Here is a 14,204-nt window from a genome sequence, read left to right as displayed (position 1 = left end):
AATTTTCAAACGAAGTGCCTGAATCCACACAGAATCCCATCAATAAGGAGCCTCAATTTTGAATGAATTCCTTTCAGAAGTGCTGAGTGTCTGGCAGTACCCTCTGCCACTGGTCACTGCCGTTCTGCTTCAGCTCCAGCATGGAATCAGTCTATCCCTACATAGCTATTACAGAGTAATAGATTTGGTCTCAATAAGTCCATTAATGCCTATTAGCCAGGATGGGTAAGGAAGGGTATCCCTAGCCTCTGTTTGTCAGAGGGTGGAGATGGATGGCAGGAGAGAGATCACTTCATCATTACCTGTTAGGTTCACTCCCTCTGGGGCCCTGCATTGGCCACCGTCAGTAGACAGGATACTAGGCTGGATGGACCTTTGGTTATCTTTATGCGTATGGTACTAAGTAAGGGTTTTGTCATAAATAATAACCACCATCAACAATCAAGAGAGTGGAGAGCAGATGAAAAAGAGGAAGAGCTGAGGAAGAGGATGACAAGAGAAAAACATATGCTCTCCCATCCTCATGCTGAAACCACTTCTGGATATGCCCCTTCAAATACCCAGAGATGGGCACCTACCCAGTTATCGGCCCCCTGCTGTACATCTTCTGCTGCATTAGCATCATGGATGCTGCCATATCTAAATATACCTCTACATATTTTTGCCTATTTGTCTTCCTCCCTGCCCCCATCTACAGCTTTGATGCAACATGAAAACATTTATTAAATATTAATTACATGGTATCTCTTTGGATTATCCTCCCACATCCAGCATTAAGGTAATTTCATACATTGTCAAGGTACCTGAAAATGTCAATGAAAAATGATTGAATCTCTAGTCCTGGAAAAATGAGCAATCCTTGAAGAGGGCAAGAGGACTGCCTTTGTGTTCTGCCCCTCATAGGGATACAGGCAGAAAGGCAAAGAAGGACCTGTTTGAACCCTCAGACATCTTTCCCTTCTGGCACACAAATGCAGGGCTGGATCTTGCATTGGACAACTTCATTGGTGCTTCACTTTCATAAGCATAATATTTACTTGTTAAAACCAAAAGCAAAAAAACTCCACAACAATATTTTTGTGATGACTTTCCCCCTGATGTGACACATTGGGGATTGAATGTAGGCCCCCCAGTGCTAAAGCTGCTACAACTTGAGCTAAGAGCCAGGACTTGTTAACAGCTGCTATAGCAGATTCCTACCCTCGCAGATTGGGCACCAAGGATAATCTGTAACATGCACTCACATGGGAGTTACTAACATTTTCTGTTCTGTTGTGAAAAAGTTACTTTTAAATAATTGTACAAGTAGTTAGCGCCTGATTCAGAGTCAATCACACACACACAGTAAAGTCCCTTCATACCCCTCTGGTTGCCATATGTGCAAGAGAGATACCACCCTGGTAGTGTACAATGGATGAAAATTGTAGTCCCTTAACACTTCCAAATCTTTTCATTCATCGTGACCTGATACCTAAAAAAGTGGTTCCTAAGCATGCCATTAAATACCAACATATTTGTTGCAACAAGTTCATGAACAACACACTACTGTGTAAGGAGTATATTAAGGCTGGATTTAAGGTCTACTGTTAGTACCTCTCAATTGACGCTCTTTGAGCAATCAAGTACACAGCTGAACTCTGAAGGTGTCATTCTTACTTACTGAAGCAGCAGCAGTAGAGGTTGCATAATCATTCTGTGCCAGGACTCGGATCTAGGGAAGAGGAGGCCTTTCCTCTTCAAATCTTCCAAAACCCCACAGTAAAAAACACTTTGTATATGGGGCTGAGTCAGATCGTTACTTCACCAGTATGTATTGTATTATTGCACAGAGGTAATTAAAAAGATCACCAAACTGTCTTAAAAGAATAGATTTTCCTCTCTTGTTTTCTGCATAGGAATGGGTACTGCTGACTTTCAGAAACGACTGTGTTCATTTGTTTAATCCTGGAAACATCCAAAAAACGGTAGGACCTTACCTTGGCTATCTGGACACACCAGTTCAGCAGGAGCTGCGAGCCAATGTTATCCTTGTGTTCGTGAACATAGTCCAACAAGCAGCCATGGGGCATCAGCTGAGTGACGAGCTGAATAGTAGGGCTCAAGCAGACGCCCAGTAATCGCACCAGGTGTGGATGATCCATGCTTGCCATGATAAGTGCTTCCTGTAACAACAAAAACAGCCCAAATCCATCATTGCATTCCAAGGTTCCATTCACTGCAGCTTTACGGCTCCCCACACACTATCAAAAGGGATTTGGTGTCCCCTAAAGTACAATAAAGTTTCACACTATCTTCCCATTGTGATGAGATAGCACAAGCTACTCTTCAGCAAGGTCCAAATTGATGTAATTTATGTTACACAAGGCTAAACAATGGGCCTGGTCATCAGCTGCTGTAAAGCCGCATACAGTTTCCACTGACAGCTGTTAGGGAAAATCTGCCCTGCCCTACACCACGTCTTGCTGAGACAGCCCCCTGAGGAGGTAACAGTGATGTAGCTGATCATATTCATAGCATGAAATCTCTTTCTCCTTAAGAGACGTAGCTATTAATACCTATTTCCTTGCATCTTTCCCAAAACGTGCTTGGCATTAAGCAACTGTTATAGCAATGGTCCCCAAACTTTTGAGGGTCACGCCCCCTTCCCCCTGTCTGCATCACCCACACCCCCCGGAGCCAAAGCCTGGAGTGGGGCCATGGCTTGGGGGTCAGGGAGAGAAGAGCACGGACAGGGGTAAGGGGGCTGAGGCTGGGGGTGGGGCTGAGAACAGAGCCACGGCCAGGGGCTGAGGCTAGGGCTGGGTCCACAGCTGGGCCAGAGTGGGGGCCAGCAGCTGGACCCCTGGCTGGGTGCAGAGCCATGCCGAGGCTGGGGACAGGGTCAGGCGCAGGGCCATGGCCAGGTTCGTGGCGGGGCTGGGTGGTGCTCCCTCCCTGCCCCCCATGTGGGCTAGCCAAGGCCCACTGTGCCCCCCAAACCTGCCTCCATACCCTCCTAGGGAGCACATCCCACAGTTTGATGACCTCTGCATTATAACAGGTTTCAGAGTAGCAGCCGTGTTAGTCTGTATCTGCAAAAAGAACAGGAGTACTTGTGGCACCTTAGAGACTAACAAATTTATTAGAGCATAAGCTTTCGTGGACTACAGCCCACTTCTTCGGATGCATATGCACGAAAGCTTATGCTCTAATAAATTTGTTTCTCTCTGCATTATAGTGTAAGAACCAGACTTGGCAGCTCTTAGTCCTAGCACTACACAAGTCCTGGGGCTCGATCCTACATGATGTTGACCGTTCCAGACCCAGCAAAGTGCTAAAAGCACACAGTGAAAGCTAAGCCTCTGGTGAAGGGCCTTGTAGGATGATGGCCAGACTGCTCAGCACACTGCAGGATCCAGCCTATTAGGTAGCTAACTGAGAGTAATGGGAATTTTCCCTAATTCAAAGTTCATTTTTTATTTCATGCCTTGGACTGGGACAGAGAAGATCTGGTACAGGATTTTTAAATGGGTCTAAGTGAATTAGGCTCACAAATCTCATCAAAATTCATTGGGACTTGTGTTCCTAAGGCACTTAGACTCTTGAAAAATCTTACTCCTGGGTTCAATTCCTAGCTCTTCCACAGCCTTCCTGTATGACCTTGGGGCCAATCACTTAATTTCTCCATGCCTCAGCTCCCCAGTTATAAAATGGGGCTAATAACCCTTCCTTTCTCCCACCCTTTGTCTTCTCTAGACCCGTCTTTGGGACAGGACCGGTCCCTTGCTACCTGTCTGCATAGCACAACGGGGGGCCCCGCCTGAGCTGAGGCCTTTACATGTTACTGTAATAATGCTGCTAGTAAGGGCTGCAAGTCTTGGCTCTATACACTCAGTCCTTACTCCGGAATCTCCCAGCGACTGCAAGTCCTGCAGGATCAGACACCAAAGTCTGCAGCTATAATTCAACTGCAAATCTTCACTTACAGCAAAGCTGACACCACCAGGCAGGCAGCGTTCAGAAGAGGAAAGGGGAAAAGCCTCTCTGATTTACTGAGCTCTGCCTTTCCATGGCAATCATTTCACTGAGGCAAAGGAACACTGAAAAGCGAGATGGAAATGGGGTTTTGTGAAGCTCTTTTGGTTTTCTCCCCCCAAAAAGCTATCCAATGTATAACTGACCACTTAAAGAATAACGGCAATAATAATACCACACAAAGAGAGGATGACAAAACCTTAGCATCGGAAAAACACAACAATAAAGAGAAGTTTCATAAAAGTTTTTTCCCCCCCATATTAAAAAAAAAGTCCTGGCAAGGAGGTTGGGTTTGTATTAAAGAAAATTGTTCATCACAGTACAAAGAGTATTTGAAACCAAATTGTGGAGTATTTGCATAATAGTTCTCTTTTTTTCAAAAAAGAAAAGATGAACAAAACACTAATTGTAGGTTTTATTTTTTCCCCATAAAGAAGATAGCAGATGGCCTCAGATTTTTCTCCTTTTTCTTTTGAAATGTATGTGAAGAAAAAAAAAAACACCAACCCAACACCGAACTAGTCAGTGGGGCATTTTGGAGGAGGGGTGTGAGGGAGATCCTAATGCAACAAATGATATGGGGGGAGTTTGGCTTAAGCAATTTGCTCCATGTTAAAATTAATACAGATCTCTGTTTCCCGACTCTATATGGGGTCTCCTAGATGCAATTTTAGCCTCTCTTCTGCTGTCACTAGAAAATGTCACTGAAGGCCGCCAGACTAAATACATGTTGACAGGTGCATTATCCATTTTCGAGAAACAAAATTACTTTGCCTTTCTTTTTCTTTATTACCCCGTATATTTTCTCCTGGAGTTGCACCAGGGGGAAATCTCCCCACACACTTCCCTGGCTTTGGGTAACGTAACAGGTGTTTCTCTAGCACCTTTGAAGTGGGAGCATTTTTCTTTATATTGAGAACAGATTAGAACATAGACATTTTTTTTCTTTTTTGGCCCACCATGGACAAGAAGGGCGTGGACAAAAAAGCTTTGAAGCATCTCTCCTATTAGTCTCTAGCCACATACCATTTGTAACTCTATTTGAGTCTAAAGGGAAGATGTTTCTGTACAATAATAAAAGTAAGCACTGCCATTTGTCACATCCTGGTATTATTAGGAAGTTCATGTTTCCTCATGAGTTTTGGACAGAGGTCCTGGAAAAAGTGGTATTTTTATAAACTCTTAAGGACTGCTCTGTATTAAATTAAGGCTTGTAATGTAGCAGAGAGCAGCAACACCTTCACTACAGCTCTAGACCATTCATCTACAAGGGATATTAATTTTGCATGAATCCTGACTTCACACAAATTTCTTCATTAGTAAAATTAGTGCTATTTGTATTACATTAGCATCTATAGGACCCAGCTGAGGTCAGGACCCCAATGTGTCAGGTACTGTACACACATATAGACTCTAACTGGAACGGTTTATAATCTAAATAGACAAGACAGACAAACAACAACAAGAAGGAGGTATTATGATTTTCAAAACCACCTTATTGCCTTGGGAGCCTGAGTCCCCTTTTCAAAAGCAATTTGGGCACATCAGGGCTGTAGTGATATTTGGGCTTACATATTTATCCTACCTGTAACCTCTGCTGTAAAAAGTGAGTGAAATTGTCACAATAACCTGTTATAGAATTAGGACAAGATGTCAGGAGACAGAAAAAACGAATTATTTTAAACAAAAAGGGTTTTATGGATACAGTTCAAGGACTGTCTGAGGATTATGCTTGGTAAACAAGACCAAAAGTCAATGAAACAAAATTGGTGTGTTGGGAATTAGGCTGCTTGGTGGTCAGCCCTCCCTTTTGGGGTTCTTAACAGGAAAAGACTTTGGGGAAAATTATCTGGAAAAGGAACTGTCTGCCAGCAACGGTTGCTGCAAGTTTTATCATCATGGCTGCTACCCTCATAGAATCATAGAAGATTAGGGTTGGAAGAGACCTCAGGAGGTCATCTAGTCCAATCCCCTGCTCAAAGCAGGACCAACACCCTCAACATCTCCTGGGAGCCTGGATCTCCTACACACCTAATCCTGAGGGATGTCTTCACCAAATTGGGCCAGACAGATGAAACCACTCCCTCCACTAGTGTGGACTACATTCTTCAGCACCACTTGGAGTCCTGGTTGACCGCAGGATGACTATGAGTCGTCAATGTGACGTGGCCGTGAAAAAAGCTAATGCGGTCTTGGGATGCATTAGGCGAGGTATATCTAGTAGGGATAAAGAGGTGCTCCTTCCGTTATACAAGGCACTGGTGAGACCTCATTTGGAGTACTGTGTGCAGTTCTGGTCTCCCATGTTTAAAAAGGATGAACTCAAACTGGAACAGGTACAGAAAAGGGTCACTAGGATGATGAGAGGAATGGAAAACCTGTCGTATGAAAGGAGACTCGAGGAGCTCTGTTTGTTTACCCTAACCAAAAGAAGGCTGAGGGGGGATATGATTGCTCTCTTTAAATATATCAGAGGGATAAATACCAGGGAGGGAGAGGAATTATTTCAGCTCAGTACTAATGTGGACACGAGAACGAATGGATATAAACTGGCCGTGGGGAAGTTTAGGCTTGAAATTAGACGAAGGTTTCTAAACATCAGAGGGGTGAAATTTTGGAACAGCCTTCTGAGGGAAACAGGGGGGGCGAAAGACCTCTCTGGCTTTAAGATTAAGCTAGATAAGTTTATGGAGGGAATGGTTTGATGGGATAATGTGATTTTAGTCAATTGGTCAACAACGTGCCATCGCTGGTAAATAGTATCAATGGTCAATGAGGGTCTGGCTGGAGAATCTTGCCTGCATGCTCGGGATTCTACTGATCGCCTTATTTGGGGTCGGGAAGGAATTTTCCTCCAGGGTAGATTGGCAGAGGCCCTGGAGGTTTTTTGCCTTCCTCCGCAGCATGGGGCGGGGGTCGCTAGCTGGAGGATTCTCTGCAACTTGAAGTCTTTAAATCACAGGATTTGGGGACTTCAACAGCTGAGTCAAGGGAAAGGGGGTGGGTCAGCTTTTGTGGCCTGCATCATGCAGGAGGTCAGACTAGATGATCATAATGGTTTGATACAGTACCCCATGAGGAACTATTGGTTAAAATGAATAACATGGGGATCGATATGAAAATCCAGAGGTGGATAGGGAATTGGTTAATGGGGAGAATGCAGCGGGTCGTATTAAAGGGTGAATTGTCGGGTTGGAGGGAGGTTACTAGTGGAGTGCCTCAAGGTTCGGTTTTGGGACCCATCTTATTTAATCTATTTATAACTGACCTCGGGACCGATTGCAAGAGTGGGCTGATAAAGTTTGCGGATGATACGAAGGTGGGAGGAGTTGCAAACTCGGAGGAGGATAGGGATACTCTGCAGGGAGACTTGAATGAGCTTGTGAATTGGAGTATCAGAAATAGGATGAAATTTAATAGTAAAAAGTGTAAGGTGATGCACTTGGGGACGAATAATAACAATTTTAGTTACAAGATGGGGACGCATTGGTTAGAAGTAACGGAAGAGGAGAAGGACCTAGGGGTCCTTGTGGACCGCAGGATGACTATGAGTCGGCAATGTGACGTGGCGGTGAAAAAAGCCAATGCGGTCTTGGGATGTATTAGGCGAGGTATATCTAGTAGAGATAGGGAGGTCCTGCTTCCGTTGTATAAGGCGCTGGTGAGACCTCATTTGGAGTACTGTGTGCAGTTCTGGTCTCCAATGTTTAAAAAAGATGAACTCAAACTGGAACGGGTGCAGAGAAGGGCGACTAAGATGATCAGAGGAATGGAAAACCTGTCGTATGAAAAGAGATTAGAGGAGCTTGGGTTGTTTAGTCTGACAAAGCGAAGGCTGAGGGGGGATATGATTGCTATCTTTAAATATATCAGAGGGGTTAATACAAGGGAGGGAGAGGAATTATTCCAGTTTAGTACTAATGTGGACACGAGAACGAATGGATACAAACTGGCCGGGGGGAAGTTTAGGCTTGAAATTAGACGAAGGTTTCTGACCATCAGAGGGGTGAAATATTGGAACGGCCTTCCGAGGGAAACGGTGGGGGCGACGGACCTGTCTGGTTTTAAGATTAAGTTGGATAAGTTTATGGAGGGAATGGTTTAATGATAAAACATAGTAGCCAAGGAAAACCAAGCAATGGTACATGAACAGCATAATGGCCAACAAGGGTCAGGCTAGAGACTCTTGCCTATATGCTCGGGGTATTACTGATCGCCATATTTGGGGTCGGGAAGGAATTTTCCTCCAGGGTAGATTGGCTGAGCCTCTGGAGGTTTTTCGCCTTCCTCCGCAGCATGGGGCAGGGATCACTAGCAGGAGGGTCTCAGCCGATTGAAGTCACTAAAACACAGGATTGGGGACTTCAACGGTAGAGTCCAGGGAAGGGTCTTGCGGCCTGCAGCATGCAGGGGGTCAGACCAGATGATCATAATGGTCCCTTCTGACCTTAACGTCTATGAGTCTATGAGTTTATGAGTCCCTTCTGACCTTAAAGTCTATGAGTCTATGAGATAATGAGATTTTGGCTTCCCCCACCCCTCTGTGTCCTTCTCCTTCCTCACCTTACATATTTTCTTCCTTTTTTCTCTATCCTTTTGCCTTCTGTTTAATAAGAGTCTGGGTCAGCTGGCCAAGACTGCATATGCTGTTATACTGATGTCAGCCTATGACCAGAGAGGCAACTAAGAGCAATGCCCTAAACAACCTAATGCTGGTACAAGTTTGCAAGTTCTCGGAGTGGCTGGTAAGACCACGTGCTGGGCCTGTGTTTTCCAGCCATGAGATTGCAAGTGAAAGTCAACTTCAGAGGAAGACGCTGCATTTCTATTTGCTTTGCTGTTCTTTTCTCTCCCTTCCTGTATGTGTGTTTGTCTTGTTTTCTAGAAAATGGGATTGGGCTTTAACAACAGCAGCAATGACAGCTCCAGCCTACCTCAACTAACATCCTCTCTCTTTTCCCCAAAACGACAATTACCATCTAAAAGACAGTCAAACAAGGGTTTTTTCCCTTCCAAAAATACTCTCTCCAGCAAAGGGAAAGGGAACAGGATGTTAAAATGACAGGCTTATTTAATACTTACAGTGTTGTAGCTGTGTTGGTCCCAGGATATTAGAGACACAAAGTGGGTGAGGTAATATCTTTCATTGGACCAACTTCTGCGGTGAGAAAGACAAGACTTTGAGATACACAGTTAGACCTGAAGAAGAGCTTTGTGTAGCTCAAAAGCTTGTCTCTCTCATCAACAGAAGCTGGCCTAATAAAAGATCTTACCTCACCCACCTTGTCTCTTTATTTCAGGGGTTCTCAACCATTTTCTTTCAGAGGCCCCTGACAACACGCTATATAAACTCCATGGCCCACCTGTGCCACAACAGCTGTTTTTCTCCATATAAAAGCCCGGGCTGTAAGGGGTAGGAAGCAGGGAAATTGCCCGGAGCTCCACGCCACCTCGGGCACCGTGAAGCTAAGTTGCTCAGGCTTTGGCTTCAGCCCTGGGTGTTGGGGCTTGGTGCCCTATACTGCAGTCCTGCGCGGCTAGGCTTCAGCGTTCTGCTCCGGGCTCTAGCGACTCTAATGCCAGCTATGTTTGGTGGACCCCTCTGAAACCTGCTTGTGGCCCACTAGGGGGCTCTAGACCCCTGGTTGAGAACCACTGCTTTATTTAGTACTTTACATTTCAAACGCTTTAACTATTTTCCCCTTCTTTTTTGTATTGTTAATACAGGGTTAAAAGGATTTTCAATGGTGCATTTGCCATGACAATAAGCAGGCTGAGGTCTCTGTATACCAAACCCTGAACCTTACTTAAAACTGTTTGATGTTGGACAGTGACTGGGCTAAGTCAGCACCTTTAACTCTTTGGACCCATATATTTAATCTAAATAAACACAACAGGGCCAAGGGCCAGATTTTCAGTTTTCAAAGGTATTTAGGTACCTAAATGCACCTAAATGCAGATAGGGATTTTCAGAAGCACCTAACCATGTTAGACACCAAACTCCCACCAGGGGGATTTTCAAAATGCCTCTGGAAAACCCCAGTAGGTGTCTAAATAACTTTTGAAGATCTGGCCACTAGATCCCATTGACGGTCAGTGAGACTTAGGATCCCGAGTCACTGAGGTGGTTTTGAAAATTTTACCCGTCCTCCCCATTTTACAGATGGGCAACTGACGGACAGAGAGACGCAATAATTACGGACGGCGACACAGGGAGTCTACAGCAGAGTTGGCATTTTGGAGGCAGATCACCAGAATCCCAAACTAACCACAAGATATAACTGCTCTCTCTCCCTCTAAGAAAAAACATATCTTTCCAACTTAAAGAAAAAGCAGGGAAAGAAGAGGACAAAACATTTGATCTCAATAATGTCATTGCTTATGTCGGAATTTGAGGAATGACAGGACTGTGGATGTGATATAGTCCATTGGACACTAATTCACTATTAGAACAAAACAACAGACCATTTGCAGTGACAAGAAGTCTCACCTGGGGCTCTTCAGACGAGGGACTGACCTAGCCAGATCAAATCTATGGTTCGGTGAAGGTGGGTGAAGAAAGACCTCCCTTCAGTAAATGGCTATTTGCTCAGGTACCTGGCAGCAATGATGTTGTACTGCATCAGCCTCATCCCAGGGAGAATGCCAAGTGACTTTAACTAAGCATTCTGTTTTTCATTTAGTATTCTGATGTCCACGTAGTATGTTTCATATAAAGAAATCATCTGTCATGTTGCTCATTCGTAGCCTCTCTCCTCTTTTTTTTAATGAATTTAATTATTGTCGCCAGATATATTAAACTCAACTCTGATTTATGTACACAGCCTAAATCAAAAACTAATGTCAATGTTATATTAATGTTCAACACTGATCCCAATGTTAAGGCCATTTAGTAAGATGACGACATACCCAATGAGGAGGACGGTTGTGTAGATACCACTGGCAAGTAAAAATATGTCTGTGCTGGATGGGCATGTAGCCAAATTGAGGACTAAGGGTGAGATTTTAAATATGCCTATGGGATTTAGGCACTCTAACAACATTGAGGTTCATTGGGAGTTGGGCACCTAACTCCAAAATTCTAGCTAAAATGGTTTCTGGACCCAGCCACCTGGGGCAGACAAGCCAGGCTCAAAATCGTTTTAACCTCAACCATGTAACTTGACCACAAGTTCAGCACAGACAGGGCCGCTGTGTTTATAAGAACATAAGAAAGGCCGTACCGGGTCAGACCAAAGGTCCATCTAGCCCAGTATCCTGTCTACCGACAGTGGCCAATGCCAGGTGCCCCAGAGGGAGTGAACTTAACAGGCAATGATCAAGTGATCTCTCTCCTGCCATCCATCTCCACCCTCTGACAGACAGAGGCTAGGGACACCATTCCTTACCTGTCCTGGCTAATAGCCATTAATGAATGAATCACCACCATGAATTTATCCAGTTCTCTTTTAAACTCTGTTATAGTCCTAGCCTTAACAACCTCCTCAGGTAAGGAGTTCCACAAGTTGACTGTGCGCTGTGTGAGGAAGAACTTCCTTTTATTTGTTTTAGACCTGCTGCCTATTAATTTCATTTGATGACCCCTAGTTCTTGTATTATGGGAATAAGTAAATAACTTTTCCTTATCCACTTTCTCCGCATCACTCATGATTTTATATACCTCTATCATATCCCCCCCCTTAGTCTCCTCTTTTCCAAGCTGAAGAGTCCTAGCCTCTTTAATCTCTCCTCATATGGGACCCGTTCCAAACCTTTAATCATTTTAGTTGCCCTTTTCTGAACCTTTTCTAGTGCCAGTATATCTTTTTTGAGATGAGGAGACCACATCTGTATGCAGTATTCGAGATGAGGGAGTACCATCGATTTATATAAGGGCAATAATATATTCTCAGTCTTATTCTCTATCTCCTTTTTAATGATTCCTAACATCCTGTTTGCTTTTTTGACCGCCTCTGCACACTGCGCGGACATTTTCAGAGAACTATCCACGATGATTCCAAGATCTTTTCCTGACTTGTTGTAGCAAGTAGCTAGCTGACCTTAGTTTCTTCTCACTGCGGGGTCAGGCCCACCTCTTCTATAAACAGGTGGGAGTTAACAACTTCACCAGCCACCAAGAGTCTACAGAATGTATTCAAGCTGCTTTATGCAGGGTTCTAATTCCTATCCATGTAGCATGTCCTCAGAAGAGCCCCACACCCCAACAAGGGGTTGTAGATCCTGTCACCCTCTAACAAAAGCTTTGATCACTCTGACCCATAAACCAATTACAGAACCACAGAATAGGGGTCCAATGTATTACTTATTACTTTCCCATAAAGGGCCTGATTATGACTCCCAAGAGCTTGAACCATGTTGGATAGGACAAGGAGATGCACTTCATGCATGATTGGTGCCCGGATGCAGGTAAGCTCCTGAACTCTGATATGAATGCTGAGTGGGTTTTAACACGTTGCAAAGAGGTAGCCAGTGCTCCTCCAAATGCAGCCTTCTTAGTGCATGGGGTGGAGGGACCTTTACTCACACAGCAATGCCTTCTGTGGGGCTCGTCAGATGATGCCTGCCCTCCTGAACCAAAAGAGGAGGAACAATCTCCCCATTCTAGAGCACTCTCACAAGGACAAGCTTAATTTAGTCCAGAGTGCTTAGATAAGCTCTACTTCCCTGAGCAAGTGAAGTATGTGGCTCTTGGAGTCCACGTTTTTCCTATCAATGTCCTACAAACTGGGGGTGGGGAGGACAAAAAAAACGAACAACAAAACTTGTTTTCTTGTCCTGTTGGTTCCAACTGTTTTTCAACTTAAAAGAAGGAACCAAATTCTTCGTTAGAGTTGCATTTCCCAGCTAATTTTCCTAGCTCACTGCTATGGAAATAATTTTAGGGTACTTAAAAAGCTGTTGGTTTGTTTTACTGGGCTGCGCATTTCTTTGAAAGCCAAAAATGTGTGCTGTGTGACAGCAGAGATACGACAGTGGATACTCTTTTTCCATTAATTTTATGATACCTATAATAGCTAGAGCAAGAAGCCATGCCTAGAGTGCATGTCTGATCTGCCTCGGGGAGAATCCAATTATAGACTGATATATTTTCAACACATTTTGTTCTCAAAACCTCCCAGTTAATATGCCATTAGGCCTTGCTACACCTTTAGCTTACAGCTGACTTGGCCATATGTAGACTACACAAGAAACGTAAGGAGATAGATATACATACACACAAAACACATTTATTATAGATGGTGATGGTTGCCTGATACTTCCCAATATGAGAATCTGTTTTCAGTTGCTTTTAACTTTGCCAAACTAACTGTTTGGGATGAAATTTTCCATGCCTCAAGCTAAATTTTTTCCAAGAATATAATTAGGGAAAAAAATCATTGCTTTTTGGTTATTAAAAAAAAATCCTACAACCATTTTGTTGAGAAGCTCTACTTCCATCATGGTTTGGATCAGGGAGTTGCCAGAATGTCCGGGACATGCCCCATTGACCATCCCCATGGAAATTCTCCCAAATATGGTCAAGTTATGAGCCTCCACATACATAAATAGGTTAATTAATTAAAAATACAGTTTGCACATGCTCAGTAGAGACTTGTTAGAGTTTGGCAGCTGATCTGCATTGACATGCTCAGATAAGGCTTCGGCGGATGAGCTAGACTTGCCCTGCAGTTGCTCTTTGCACTGTTGGGGACTGCTGTGATGCCAGGCACAGAAACTGAAAGCAGAGAGACTCACTGTCTCCTGAACTCTCAATATTCCCTGTGCTCACACCCAACCAGCATGGAGGAGGGGGAGTAAGCACCTGATTTGAATGAGGGGTGAGAAATGGTGGGGAGATGGGGTGGCAAGAGCCACAGGGTGGGGCGTGGCAGAGAGGGAGGGGACACGTATGGATAGGATCAGAGAGGTGCAGGAGACAAAATAGAAATGTGATTAGGAGATGAGGGGGTCAGAGATAAGTTGCGGTCACCGGGGGAAAATGCTCTATTAAATACTAGAGAACACATAAGAACATAAAAGAGTGGCCACACTGGGTCAGAGCAATGGTCCATCTAGCCCAGTATCCTGTCTTCCGATAGCGGCCAATACCAGGTGCTCTTCGAAACCTGGAATCGAAACCAGGAGTTCTGAGTCTCTACATTCCTCTGCTGTCAGCAAATAGCTGTGAAACCCACTGGCCAGGGATGCCT

General features: G+C 44.3%; 1 protein-coding gene across 1 annotated transcript in view; it reads right to left on the bottom strand.

Moving 5' to 3' along the window:
* The window catches only part of ERBB4 (erb-b2 receptor tyrosine kinase 4), a 978,527-nt gene that overhangs the window by 132,352 nt on the left and 831,971 nt on the right, over positions 1 to 14,204 (bottom strand). The window contains exon 20 of the mRNA XM_054044415.1: positions 1,977 to 2,162. Within this exon, the coding sequence (XP_053900390.1) occupies positions 1,977 to 2,162 (186 nt within the window). The remainder of the gene's footprint in view (positions 1 to 1,976; positions 2,163 to 14,204) is intronic.

This window comes from Malaclemys terrapin, chromosome 11 (assembly GCF_027887155.1).
Source record: "Malaclemys terrapin pileata isolate rMalTer1 chromosome 11, rMalTer1.hap1, whole genome shotgun sequence".
Lineage (NCBI taxonomy): Eukaryota > Metazoa > Chordata > Testudines > Emydidae > Malaclemys > Malaclemys terrapin.
The sequence above is the reverse complement of the archived record's forward strand: the minus strand, read 5'-3'. Positions and strand labels throughout refer to the sequence as shown.